General features: G+C 36.0%; 1 protein-coding gene across 2 annotated transcripts in view; it reads left to right on the forward strand.

The window, feature by feature from the left end:
* Window positions 1-14,699, forward strand: part of SMC6 (structural maintenance of chromosomes 6) — a 71,285-nt gene that overhangs the window by 53,365 nt on the left and 3,221 nt on the right. For both annotated transcript variants that reach the window (XM_073216247.1, XM_073216250.1), the window contains 5 exons: window positions 3,693-3,830; window positions 4,777-4,922; window positions 8,045-8,170; window positions 11,022-11,127; window positions 12,286-12,438. In XM_073216247.1, coding sequence (XP_073072348.1) covers window positions 3,693-3,830; window positions 4,777-4,922; window positions 8,045-8,170; window positions 11,022-11,127; window positions 12,286-12,438 — 669 coding nt within the window. The remainder of the gene's footprint in view (window positions 1-3,692; window positions 3,831-4,776; window positions 4,923-8,044; window positions 8,171-11,021; window positions 11,128-12,285; window positions 12,439-14,699) is intronic.

Below are 14,699 nucleotides of genomic sequence, written 5' to 3' on the forward strand. Positions count from 1 at the left end.
CCCAAATTTCATAAAAAACCTGAACCTGCAAATGAAAGAGAGTGAACCCCATACAGGCTAAACCCCAAGTATTCCATGAGAAGATCCATCATAGTCAAACTTCTGAAAGCTTAAGACAAAGTCTTAAAAGCAGCAAGAGAACTTTGCATATATGGAAAACATCTATTTGAGTGATAGCGGATTTCTCATTAAAAACCATAGAGACCACATGGAAGTAGCTCACTTTTCAAGTACTGAAATAGACCAGTTAACCTATGATCCTATGTCTGACAAAAGTATCTTACAGCCATAGAGGGAAAATCAAAACATTTTCAGATGAAGGGAAACTCTAATATTAGAGAGTTTGTTGGTAAGAAGACTTGCTCTAAAATAAATGGCTAAAAGAAGTTCTTCTAATGGAAAACAATAATAGAAGAAACTTTGGAGCATAGAATGAAAAACAAAATAAACTGATATATAGGTAAATGCAATAGGCTTTTCTTGAGTTAAGTATTTATGAAGCAAGCAAAAGTTAGGATAATGTCTGAGGTGATTCTAAAATACATAGAGAAAATATTTAAGACAACTATATTTAAAATGAGGAAGGGTAAAGGGTGAAAGGGAGGTAAGATTTATATACTTACCAAACTAGTAAAATAATGACCAGTAGACTATGTTGTTGAATATCTGTGACAAAATAATACCAGGAGCAACTACTAAAAAGGCTGTACAGATTGCTACACTAAGAAGTAGTATACATAGATGAAAATGGAATCCTAAAAAATGTAAGTAACCCACATGAGGCAGGAAAAAGAAGGTAGATAAACAAAAAAATGAAATGACAGATTTAAGCCTTAAGTAAAATATGAATAAATATATTAAGTGTAAATGGTCTAAATAAACCTATTGAAGGACAGATACTGGCAGAGTAGACAAAAAACAGGAGCAAACTATATGTTATCTACAGTAAGGTCAATTAAAACATAACCATATATGCAGGTTGAAAAATTTTTAAAAGATGAAAATTTTATGTCTTGCAAATAATAATCAAATGAAAGCAGGAGCACGTACATTAAAAAATCAGATAAAGAATGTTTCAAAATAAAGACTATTACCAGAGATAGAGAAGGACTGAAGGATCAGTCCACCAAGAATACATAATCTTAAATGCATGCATCAAACATCAGAGCTGTACCAAACATAGGAACTGCAAAATATGGTAGAACTCCCTCAACAGTTGATGACAAAATGACAGAAATCAGTAAGGATTTTGAAAACTCAACAGCACCATCAACTTCCAGGATCTAGTTGATATTTATAGGACTCTACCCACAATAGCACAATACACCTTATTTCCAAGTGCTTCTGTCCACCACGATATCCATTAACAGGCTGAAAAAGAAAGACCTTGTAATCAGTCAGTGCAGAAAAGGTATTTGATAATAGTCAATACCTATTCATGATTTTTAAAAAATAATAGAAATAAAGAACTTCAGCACATTAAAGAGCACCAACCGACAACCTATAGTTAACAGGAGGAAGGCAGAAATGTTTGTTCACACCACTTTTACTCAATATAGTATTGGAAGTTCTAGCAAGTGCAGTGTAGCAAGAAAAGACGATGACAGATACTCAGATTGTAAAGGAGGAATGTCATGCAAATAACATGACACTCTACTTATAAAACCCTGAGGAGTCTACAAGAAAATTCCTAGAACTAATGAATGAGTTCAGCAAGATGACAAAACACAAGATAAACGTGCAAAAACCAGCTGAATTTTTATACAATAGCAATGAGCACATGGTTGCTGAAATTAAAACTGCAGTGCCATTCATAGTTGCCCCCCTACCAAACAAAAAAAAAAATACTTCTGTGTAAATATAACAAAACATACAAATTTTAATACAAATCCTGAACAACCAACCACTTGTATTCCGGGCAACTGCTACTTCTGTCTCTCTAGACTTATTCTGAACATTTCATGTAAGTGGAATCATACAGTGTGAGGTCTTTTGAGACTGGCTTTCACTTGAGCATAATAATTTTAAGGTTCATCCATGTCCTAGCATGTATCAGCAGTTGACTCCTTTGTGTTTTCTGGTGATGTGCCATTGTATGGGTATACCGCATTTTACCCAACAGTTGATGGCCATTTAGGTACTGCTGCTATTCATATCTGTGTACAAGTCTTTAGGTAGATAACATGTTTTCATTTTTCATGTATAGATACCTAGGGGTGGAACTGCTGGGCTACATGCTTATGCTCTATTTTAAGGGCCTTTAAACTATTTGCCAGGCTGACTGCATCATTTTGCATTCTCACCCACAATGTTTGAGTATCCCGATTTCTCCACATTCTTACCAGCCAGCACTTGTATGCCTTTCCTATTTTAAACATCCTCTGAGTGTGAAATGATACCTCACTGTGGTTTCGATTTGCATTTTCCTCATGTCTGATCCTATTGAGCAAATTTTCATGTTTTTACTGGTCATTTGTTATCTTCCTTGGAGAAATGTCGGTTTAAATCTTTGCCCCTTTTCACTTGTGTTACATGTCTTTATTGTTGAATTTTCAGAGTTTTTTATGTGTTCTGTATATATGTTTGATGTTTTTGATGCTATAGTAACTGATAGTTTTTAATTCATTCTCCAATTATTCCTAGTATGTAGAAATATTCCAGATTTTTTTATATTGGCCTTGTATTCACTGACCTTTCTAAACTTGTTTACTAATTTAAAAGTTTTTCCTTTGGAATTTCTTTGTACACAATCTTCTTTTTTTCAAATAACAGTTTTTTCTTCCTTTTAAATCTTTATGCTTTTTATTTCCTTCTTAAATTTTATTTGAACTAGCTAGGACCTACAGTAGAATGTTGAATAGAAGCAATGGGACTAAACATCCTTGCCATGTACTTGATCTTAAATAAAAAGCAGTATTTAATCTGAAAAGTAGTGATTAGCTGCTATTTGTGTTTTAATTGTTCTTGTTCCAGTTTTTTTCTGTTTCCTCCTTAAGGGAATTAGCCAAGTAGTTTTTAATGTTCCCTGTTCTTAATCTCCTCTACTAGTTTTTTAGGTACAACTTATTTTCCACCAGTGGTTGCTCTGTATTATAATATGCATCTTTACCTTCTCGTCTATTCCTGTTTATGTTTAAAGTGATATTGTGGTAGATTATTCAAAGTTATATTTTGTGGTCAAAATTGTGAAGTTATACTTCCAGAAATGATGACTAAATAAATCAGTATTAAATTTCTTGGCATCCTTTCCTCCTCTACCCCAACTCACCTTTTTTTGAAACCACTTTTCCTCTGTCAGGTGACCTCTGTAAATATCCAACACCTGCAGTTTTAAGATGCTCAGGCTAATGGGGCTTCCTACAAAACTACTTTGTTTACCAAAGTAAAGTTGGAAACACCATATATATATATATATATATATATATATATATATATATATATATATATATATATATATATATACCAAGAGAGAGAGAGAGAGAGACTTCATTTAAGAAATTGAAAATAATGTGACTTCTTAATTTTGGGAAACTCCTCCCACCTACTCAGACATGTAGATGTGAACTCTTTACACTTAACTTCTTCAAGCAGCATAATCCAGTCTGCTTGTTGAGTTGTCCCTTAGTTTTATTCCTGTGCTGGTAATTTTTTTAAAGCCATCTTCATAAGTTATTTTGGCTTTATTCAAACAGGATGAATTAAACGTTGCTGATTCTGAAGTGGATAACCAAAAACGAGGGAAGCAGCATTATGAAGAAAAACAGAAAGAACACTTGGATACTTTAAATAAAAAGAAACGTGAACTGGATATGAAAGAAAAGGAACTAGAGGTTAGCTGGCATTTTTTCTTTTGTGTTGTGTGTACATTAGTCATGATCATTAAAATATGTGTTCCATAATGTCATGTGTCTAAGCATAGGCAAATGGATGAATATCCGTACAGAGTAACAGCTGTTGTGATAAATCAACATGAAGAGTAGGCTTAGGGGCGCTAAAAGTGTGGGGACCTAAATAGACCAAATGCAGAGGACTTAGGCAGGAGGGCAAAGGTGCAGTATCTTGCCTCTTGAGTAATTTGGAAAATGGCACTCCCATCTTAGCTAACAGAGCTCCTTAAACAACACCCAGCTTGGCAAGTGGAAAAAAGCTTTGTCAGAAAAAAGCACCCTGTCCTCTGAGTAGCTTGGGTATGGTCTTAGCTGGAATTCAGGTACTTACTAGACACTCCTGTTGACAGCTGTAGGCAGCAGCCCTTTTTTAGAGGAGAATAACTTGAAGGCAGCATTAGTCTAACTAGAAGAGATGGATTCCAGCTTTTCTTGTAAAAATGATTTAAACACTGTAATCAATCTCCTTACCTGTTTACTTACTATATGGAATGTTGTCAATATAAGTGCTATGCATAAAAGTGCTTTGTGTTTTTTAATATTTTCTTTGTTTTCAACACTATCTGGTGTTAAGAGTCCATCCTAGAACACACAGAAAGCTTCCTGAGTTCAGTGCCCTTGGTGCCGAACTTTTTATAACTGCTATTTGAAATTTGTTTCTGTAGGAAGTTATGGAGATCTTACAAAATTGAAGTTGGGCACAGTAATGCAATTTTCTCTTAAAGATTTTCTTAATATAAAGCTTAAAGAAATTACATTGATACTAAATGTAATTAAAATACATTTCTTAAACACAAGTTTAGAATTTTACTTTGCATATTTTGGCACAAGTAGTACAGTGAATTTTATATGAAAAATACTTAAAGATATTAAATATTTCTTATCTTAGGAGAAAATGTCACAAGCCAGACAAATCTGCCCAGAGCGGATAGAAGTACAAAAATCTGCATCAATTCTAGACAAAGAGATTAATAGATTGAGACAAAAGATACAGGCAGAACGTGCTAGTCATGGAGATCGAGAGGAAATAATGAGGTAAGTGGTTGGTAGCTTTTCTACTTCACTATCTATATATATTACCAAGATATAAAAAAAGTTTATTTTTTTTATTTGGCTAAAATGTTGCTGTGGCATAGTTACAGCTAAGCTGGTCTTTCATCTGTGTGTTATTAATTATAAAGTTTCTTATTAATTATTTCAAAATTCATCATGGATTGACACTTTAACATAAATGCCTCTTCTATACCTATAAGATTACCATAGACGTGAGAATGTTCAGTTTTACAAGTAGAGAAACACAAATCAAAATGATTAGGAGCTATTTTCACATTTATCAAGCTGGAAAATATACACTTAATGTCAGTGAGATTTCAGTGAAATGGATACTTTTATATTACTTGTAAAAATGGTAACTCTAGTGTAGTTAGAGCACAGATTCTGAAGAAAGAGTACTTCTTTTTGAATTGCAATTCTGCCACCTACTTATTTGACCAAATTACCTGATCTTGGTGAATCTTAACTTTCTCATCTATGAACTGTTCATAATTATAGTGCAGATAGGGTTGTGAAGATTTCATGAGATATAATCCATGATGAACAGAATATGTAGGGTACATAATATATTAGGTGTTATTATTATTAAAGTCGTTCTGTTGATGAGCTAATCTATGAAGAACAGAATGTATATGGTACATAATATGTCGGGTATTATTAAAGTCTTTCTGAAAGGCATTAGGACAGTTAATATCAAGCACCTTCAAAAATTACAGTTTAGCCAAGTAATTTTGCTTGTACAACATAATCCAAAATGAGAAAACAATTTGTACTCAGATGTGTTTGTTGCAGCATTATTTATAATGCTGAAAAATTAGAAACTGTGTACAGCTGTAGGATACTCATTAAATTACAGTAGAAAATTACAGCCATTACTTTATGAAGAGCTTTTCATATCAAGAAAGGTTGGGAACAGGAGTGATCTCAATGCAATTTTTTTTAAATTGGAAAACAATGGGAAGAAGCAAAATAGTAAGAGAAGATTTTCTTTAAGATAGCTTGTACCTCACATGTTTTCCAAATATGGGCATATAGTATGTCTTCTGTATTCTCATCACCATCACTTTTATTTCCTTTTATCTTATGAGTTTATTAACTATGCTTTCAGTGTTTCTATATGCAAATGCAGGGTAACTTAAATATATGTAATTTCTCATCCTTGTGGATAAAAAAGTACACTAAGTAAACTTTTTTATGAATTCCTGTGATTTAATGATGTATTTTAAAGATTTTTTTTCTGTGTTAGTATATAGGCATCTTCTCATTTTTTCATTATTTTATAATACTTAACTATCTTGTACTGATGGATAATTTGAGTTTTAATTTAATCTTTTGATATTATAAAGGGTGGTACATAATAAACAGTTTTGTCCATGTGTCATTTTATATATATATATTCAGTGTTTTTTAAACAAATTCCCATATTCCCATTTTGGAAGATTGCCCTTTGTAGAGATTGCACTTTTTTGCACCCCCATCAGCAGTGTACTGGAGCACTTATTTCCCCACAGCCCAAACAAGGTGTGATAATCATAGATTCTTTTTACTGGTGGATAGATTTCCTAAAAAAAAAAATACCTCAGTGTAATCTTCACTTGCATTTCACTTACATTGAGTATAGTTGACTATCTTTTCATGTCTTAAGGACCATTTATTTATTTTCTTTTCTGTGAATTTTTTATGAACTTTTTCCTTTTCCTGTGATATTTTTGATGTGAGAAATGTATCCACTTGAAAAGTTGTTTGTCCTATAATTGCTTCTTAATAAAGAGTGACTGTGTGAGTGATGTTTTGTGTGTTTTTGCCTGTTGAAAACTATTTGTCTGTAGCTTTTGAATGTGAAGAAGAGTTTAACCTAATACAAAACCCCTTTTTCTCCTGAGTATCTGTTTATGATACCTGTCTGTGAAGTCCTATAGCTTATCCATAATATCAAAGTCTTTGAGTCTTTCTTTAGTATACACTGTGCTCTTTTCATCTGTGTATTTGTCTTATTTCTTAAAAATTGTCCTGTATTTTACTTTTAGATGTTTTCTTTGAGGTGTCAGTTATACATATGTTGTATATCCTTTTTCTTTTCTAGTTACTATGTCTAACATTTTATTTAAATATTTTTTTCCTTATTTTGTTTGCTTTTCTCATTTCTGATCTCTTTATCTGTCAGTGTTTTTTGTGTTTGCCCCTGTGCATGATCTTCTCATTTTGTCTTCATATCTCTGTTCTTTTTTTTCTGACTCCCCCACCTCCCTTACCTTGGGTTCTGTGAGTTCTCGCTTCACTTCCTTTTGTCTGGTTATCACCTTCTGTGTTTTTACCCATCGATTCTTTGAGTTCTTTGGTTTATGTCTTCTTTCAGTTCTTTGATTACTTTTTCAAAATTTTCTTTCCTGACAGCACTTGTCTCCTGTTGTTTTAATTCATGGTGTTCAATTATAGTTCTTGTCTGCTTTGTGACAATATTATTCTAATGAATTTTCTTTGAGGTTTTTTCTTTGAGCTGCTTTTTCTCAACCCTTCTTTTCCATAAATATCTCATGTGAATGCTGTGCTTTTTCCTTTTCTGTTATTCCTTTTTTAATTAGTTAGATTTTCCTGGACTGAGCATTAGAAGGAGGATGCAGCAGGTAGCAGTGGAAGGCTCGGCCAGACCTGCCTTTCATACTTTTCCAGGAACCTCCTCTCCCCTGCTTCTCTGAGTAGCCGTGACTTCTCTGCCTGTGTGATCTTGTCTCTGGCTGTGGTAGGGGGATCCTTGTGCTCACTCTGTGTTCTTCTATTCCTGCACTGGCATCTGTCACTGAGGGAAACATTTCTTGCTTTCCAGTGTGATCCCTGTGCTTTTAAAAGGTGAGTATTTGCTGGCATTCTCTAAGATCTGCTTTCTCCAGGGCTTGGACTTGGCCTCCAGCCAGCCCGGCTAACAGCGCTTCCTGCCAGGACAGCGCATTCTTACTCCAGGCGTGTGTCTTGTCTGGAGGCGGGAGATCTGCTAGTGCTGGACCCCTCAGCACTCCCTGTTCTTCCCCACTAAATAGGTTTGAGATTTTACTTTTTATGTTACTTTGAATGGTATTTATTTACTTAATATTTTGTTTATAAAACAGGCAGTACCAAGAAGCAAGAGAAACCTATCTTGATCTGGATAATAAAGTAAAGACTTTAAGGAGGTTTATTAAATTACTGGAAGAAATAATGACCCATCGATATAAAACATATCAACAATTTAGAAGGTAAGTGTATTTAAAAATACTAACACGTTATTCATTTTTGTGTTTGTTTTTACATTATCCCTCACAAATAATAAAATTAAATTATAATTTATATGATTCAATTCTGGACCTTAATATAGCAAGCTTATCCAACTTTCCTACTCCGTTAGATAGATAACCTGTCCTAGATGAATCAGGTGGCTGTTGAGTCTCTGTTCCCATAGGTCCTTTGAATGGAAATTCACTGGTTCTGAAACACCTGTTTCACTCTTGGACATTGCATGTTCTTAAGGGATATAAGCTTCTAATAGGACCTATTGAGGCAGAATCTCAGTTGATTTACCATGATCTGACAGAATGATGTAGCTCCATGGATGCAGAATCTCTGTTTGTTACTGCTATGGCTCCAGTAGTACCTACTAATATGCCTGCAATATGTGGAAGCTTGATATATATATTGATTGAATGAATGAATTAACACAGGTCAGGGAAACAGGGTGTTCTTTAAGGTACCTAGAAAGATGCAGACTATAGGGATAGACTGACTGCAACCAAAATCACAAGCAGTAGAAATAAACCAGAAGACAGTTTGTAGGTAAGGATGGCCCTTTATATACTTGGATCCAAAGCAGCCCTAGTCTTTCCACTTAACCTCACTTTTCCCCAGTGGCATTCGCTCGGTACCCTGCTTTCTACCTGTCTTTATACCTCAAGCTCTATAATCTTAAGACTACAGAAAAGAAACAATCTATCTAGCTCTAGTACATGTGGGGAAATTCAGATAAAGACATAAAGAGTAACAGGCTTTGCATGTTGACCATATTCCTTAAGTGAATTATAGGTTAGTTTTTGAAATGTGTTTCAGTTTTATAAACATGTTATTAGGACTTCAGTTATATAGGATTTATTTTTATTCTCTTGAGGTTGCTTTTAACTCTTGTTCAGTGGGGCCAGGGGAGCCTTTCGTCAGGGCCATTTGCTCCTGTGAAGCGGTGCTCTTCTGAGTGCTCCCCTGACGTCTTGTGAGTGACAAGGTTTTCCAGTCCTGCCAGTGGGAACGTGAACATTTCCAGTCTCAGGGTGACCTTTGGGGATTGCCTTGGCGTCTTTCAGGTGTTTCTTTCCGCAGCCTCAGGCAGTGTCCTCACGCAAGCACTGACAGCACTCAGCTTGAGCCTGTCCCCCGGCGCCCTCTGCGGGTCCTCTGCCATTAGTTGTCTCTGCTGCACTCTCTCCTCTTGGCCCTGCTTTGTGAACCGGAGGTGCCTTGGCCTCCCCACACTCCTAACTGTCTCCTCAAGCAGGGAGACCTCCAGACCCTGCTTGGGTCGCTTCTCTCCTTTACTCTTCCCATAAGTAGTATCTTGGGGGCATCTGCAGGGCTCAGTTTTTTTGTTTCCCATCTTCCAGAGATCATTTGGACCAGAACTGCCTGTGCTGGTTAGATGTTCACTCTGAAAACTCTTGTTTCACATATTTTTTCCAGCTTTTAAGTTGTTTCATGCTGAAGAGTAAATCCACTGCCTAATAATACATATTCCCAGAAGCGATAGGATTTGTTTTTACATTGTTATCCAGAAAATTTGTATTTAAAATGTTTTCTATAAAAGTATTGGTCTTAATAGCTTATTACCCTGATGTTTCTTCCCCATTGACATGTTTGATATTCTTTCCCCAATCTTAGCAGCAGAATAAGAATGATCCAATTTTTAAAATTGCTTATCTTTTTATACTGGAAAACCTTGCCATTTTATGAGGACAGTCTCTCTTAGACATCCTCTGAATGGGAGCAATTGAAGAATGCATATCAATAAAGTTAACAGAAAATTCTGGAAACTAACTAACAGTGGTTGTGCACAAAACCACTATCACAAAAGAAAACTTAGACGGTCATTATTTTCTATTATGGAAATTTGATGTAGTTTAGGAGGGAAAAGAATAAAATAATGACAGTGACTGAAGAAACGAGCTGTAGGCTCATTAAGAAGTAAAGATGTTAAGAAAAATAGCCAGTCACCTATCACCCAGATATTATTTTTTAAATACCATTCCCCACCAGAAGGAATCATGGCTCCTTGAGAAAGGCTGATTCCAGAGCTGGGCAGGGAAGATACAGATGAGCCATTTGCTATACCAGAAAGTAAGGAACTGCTCAAAAAGACTGTAGAGTCATGATAGAAAGACATAGAAGGCAGCTTGAAGGAGCTTCCATTGCTGAACTCTGGACAATTTGAGGACCAAAATAAATAAGGCCAGTAATGGATCATAACCCAAAAAATAAATTAAGAATCTATAACTTCATCCTGATAAATAGAAAGGTGGGTACATAAACAAATAATTGAGGAAGAAGATAAAGGTGTTCCTGAGAGTAGAATGCCATCTGAGAGTTAGAGAAGGAATGGTGAGTTTGCATTGTGCCAGACAGTGTGTAGTTAATTAAGTGGTTGCTCTTACCCTTTGTGTTACAATGAAGTTGAGAGGAGATGGGCATATGAACAAGCCATTTATCCATTATTTTAACACTAGTAGAGATTAATCCTCTCAAGGACAAGATTATCTAAATTGCTTGACTCATTGGTATATTCATATGGGCTGTCTGTAATACAATAGGGTATAAAATGTGGGATGACATCTTTATTAATTTTATAGATGTTTGATTGTCATAAAAGAAAATGAAATGATAAAAAATGGGGAGAGGAATGAAATGTAAAGACATGGAGAAACATTCTAAAATGCCACCTTTAAATTGGCAACCAGTGTTAACCTTTTGGGATATTTCTGTCTGGTATTAAATGCTGGTTTAAAGATCCTGCTGAATGTATAGTTATATATCTTTATGTTCTTTTTAACGTGCCAATCTCTTTATTTCAAGATGTTTGACTTTACGATGCAAATTGTACTTTGACAACTTACTATCTCAGCGAACCTATTGTGGAAAAATGAATTTTGACCACAAGAATGAGACTCTTAGTATATCAGTAAGTATCTTAACCCTTTGCATGTTAATCATTAGAATTAGGTGCTACATTTCTTTTGATGATACATTGATAAGCTTTAACCCATTGTCTATGGAAAACAATTTGACCAGGGGTAGAATTTAGGTCTCTACAATTTCTCTAGGGCTTCATTTATTAGATTGAACAAAATGCAGTTTTGGAGCTAAAGATTGCATCCTGCCACCTAGTTCTTGCTTTTTTGTGTGGTTGGTTGGATTGGTTTAGCTTTTTACTCTTTAGGTTAAAGTTGCTTTTTCAGTTAGATTTTAATAGAGGAGTCAGACTCACAGATGATGAATTTCAATATATGTTTAAACTCAGGATTTTTTATAACCCTTGAAAGGTTAAAAAATAATGCTCACTTGGGAACTACATAACTTTTCAAGTAGTGGGTTAGAAATATGTGAAGCTGTGTGTCTGCTAAAATACATATGATAAAACTTTATGATATAAAATTGGTTGGTGCAATTTTTTCACCTTATGGGCGTATGTGTATGTCTGGAATTCTGTCAGAATGAAATAGAATTCCTTCTAATGTTATTTTATGCTGTCTTCTCAGGAAATTGAAAGAGTTTATAATTAATTTCACCTAATCTTTTTTATTGTTCCCAAGACCCCTTAATGTAGTAGAGGAATTATTTAAGAAGGTTTTACATGTTTTAGTTCATTGCTGCTGTTAGTCTTTGGCCAGCGTGAGCCTGTTGTCCTTTGACATTCAGTAAATACTTTTAAAGCAGTTTACCCACTAGATGTCACTGTAATTCAAATAACGAAAGATTATCTTGGCACTTAGAAATGTTTGAAAAAAGAAATAAATAAAACAACCCCATTCACAATAGCATCAAAAAAAAACCAAAAAAAACTTAGGAATAAATTTAACCAAGGAGGTAAAGAACCATACACTGAAAACTATTATAAGACATTAATGAAAGAAATTAAGAAAGACACAAATAAATGGAAAGATACCCTGTGTTCATGGATCTGAAGATTTAATGTTGTTAATAGATGTTATTTCCATGTCACTCAGTGATTTCATTTATTTATTTTACTATAAACCCTTTCTTTCTAATGTTAGCCAACTTTTATTCTGTAGTTTAATCTGGCTTTTTCTATACTTTGTTTTTTGTTAACTCTTTCAAGGTTCAGCCTGGAGAGGGAAACAAAGCTGCTTTCAGTGACATGAGAGCCTTATCTGGAGGGGAACGTTCCTTTTCTACGGTTTGCTTCATTCTTTCTCTTTGGTCCATTGCAGAATCTCCTTTCAGATGCCTGGATGAGTTTGATGTATACATGGTACTGTTAAATTTTAAATTCTCTACTTTTAGTTTCTGGAAATGAGTACCTTGAAAGTAAGCAGTTCTTTGTTTAGTTTTACCTATAATGGAAAAGACCCTACCCTGACCCTGCAGGCCGCAGTCAGTGGGAGAAGGACCAAAGAGTTGTCCAGGGTGGCGTCCTCTTCTCACCCGTCACGGACATCCCTGCTCTCCACCAGCAGACTCTCCACTAGCCTCCTCCCATGTCCTGTTTCAACACAAAATTATAACCAGTCCACACCTGCACTTTGACTAAGTCCACGGCTGGTTCTGGTTCTCGCGCTTCCTTCACAGCCACACTTTTCAGAAGAGTGGTAGATAGAACAGGAGGAACAGGCACATCTGCCTTTGAAGTTTCAGAAAGGATCGAGGGCTACCTCTGCCGCTAGCTACCCAGATGACGCCAGGCAGAGTATTTCTCCTCCGGGTCCTCAGTTTCTTCGTGCGTGCAACGAGGTTACTGGTCTGTCCTGCCTCACAGGGCTGTAGTGAAGCACCAGGGAGGCCTTGTGTGTCATGTACTGACTGTGCTGCGACACGAAGCGAGTCCCCACAGCCCAGCTATTAACCATCCTCCTGACCCCTGCATGCCTCATTCCCTAAACCTGCTGTAGTCTGGGGTTAGACTTCAATGCTCCAGCCAAACTTATCTAGCAAAGATCATAATGAACTTTTAGTCTTCAATTCTTTGAGGTTTTTGGCATCATAGGCATATCCTCCATCTCTAAGGTGTGCCTTCCTGCCAGCTTCCGCAGACCTCTGTTCTAGTTCACCCATCAGTCTGCCAAACTGCCTCGCCTGATGCTGCTGCCCTTAAGTGTTTAAGGTCTTTGTTTTATACTGTTGTCGGTTTTTCTGGATACCATACCCTACCTATCCCCACATATATATGCGCATAGTCCCCAAAACCACTGCCTACATTTGGAGACAAAATGTAAGTATGTCATTGTGACAACCTCTCTTGCACTCTAGACCCATATGTCTAACTCCTTATTAGACATCAGCTAGTAGATGACCCCGTCTCAAACTCAGCATGTCTGAGACTGACTTTGTCTTCCACTCAAAGCCTCTTCTATTTCCTGATTTCCCTACCTGGATGGCTGGCGAATTGCCATTACCAATTTGCTCATGTAACTGCAAGACCTTTGATATAACTTTTTACTCTCTCATTGTTTGACCCCTGACTGTTCCTCTTTCAAAATATCTCCCTCGCCTCTGCCCTGTTCTCCTTCCTGCTATCGCTTACCTCTTGCCTATTGCAATCACCTGCTGTCCAGACTCGCCAGATTTTAGTCCTGCTCCTTTCTCAGTCGCTCCTTCACTGCTTTGCCAGGTTTATTTTTGTAAAATAAATCTGATTGTGGCCCCTCACTCGTTTACAACTCTTCGGTAGACTCTTCCGTAGTTAATTATCCTATTTGGGATAAAGTTCTGTATGGCAGCTTTGAGGCCCTTTATGATGTAGCATCTGCCCACTTTTCAGCTACACTAAGCCATTTATGACTTTACAAACTCTGCCTCTGCCTGGTGTGCCCCCCTCTGCTGTGTGTCACACTCCTATTCATCTCTCAAGACTTGGTTCACATGCCACCTTTATGTACCCTTCATGACCACCATCCATCCAGGCAAGATTACAACCTTCGCAGAGTCTGGGACCACCTTACATCAGCTCAGATGATTATATTTTTATATTTTATATTGTAAAATATATTATTATATAATATTTTTTTATTATATGCATCTTACTATTACATACTTTTTTTCATTTTGCTGCAATCACCTGTTTTCATGTCTGAATCTACTACCAATTACAACCTTTTTGAAGTTAGTGACTATATCTTAATCATCTTTACACCTCCTAATGCCTAGCCCACAGAAAGCATTTAGCAAATGTTTATTCATGAATCAGAATTTATTTATATTTATGAGTGCTGTATAATCCTTCAGTGCCATTTTTTCCCCTATATGTTACCATTGCTGAAGATCAGTTAGAAATCTGAGAATTGGCTTCACAGCTATAACTCAGAAAAATCAAAGAAGGTGATTTTTCTTTCCATGTAATATTTTTGTCCCAAATGCCATTATACAGCCTTATCACCCATCTTACTTGTCACATTTAATTCTCTACAACAACTTTCTTTTTCAGAAACTCAGGTTCTTAATCAGAGTGGCAATTTGCCCCTTTGAAATTCCTCAGAAAAATGTACCCAAGTTCTGAGAACCAATCCAAAGAAACAT

This window comes from Manis javanica, chromosome 1 (genome assembly GCF_040802235.1).
Source record: "Manis javanica isolate MJ-LG chromosome 1, MJ_LKY, whole genome shotgun sequence".
Taxonomy (NCBI): domain Eukaryota; kingdom Metazoa; phylum Chordata; class Mammalia; order Pholidota; family Manidae; genus Manis; species Manis javanica.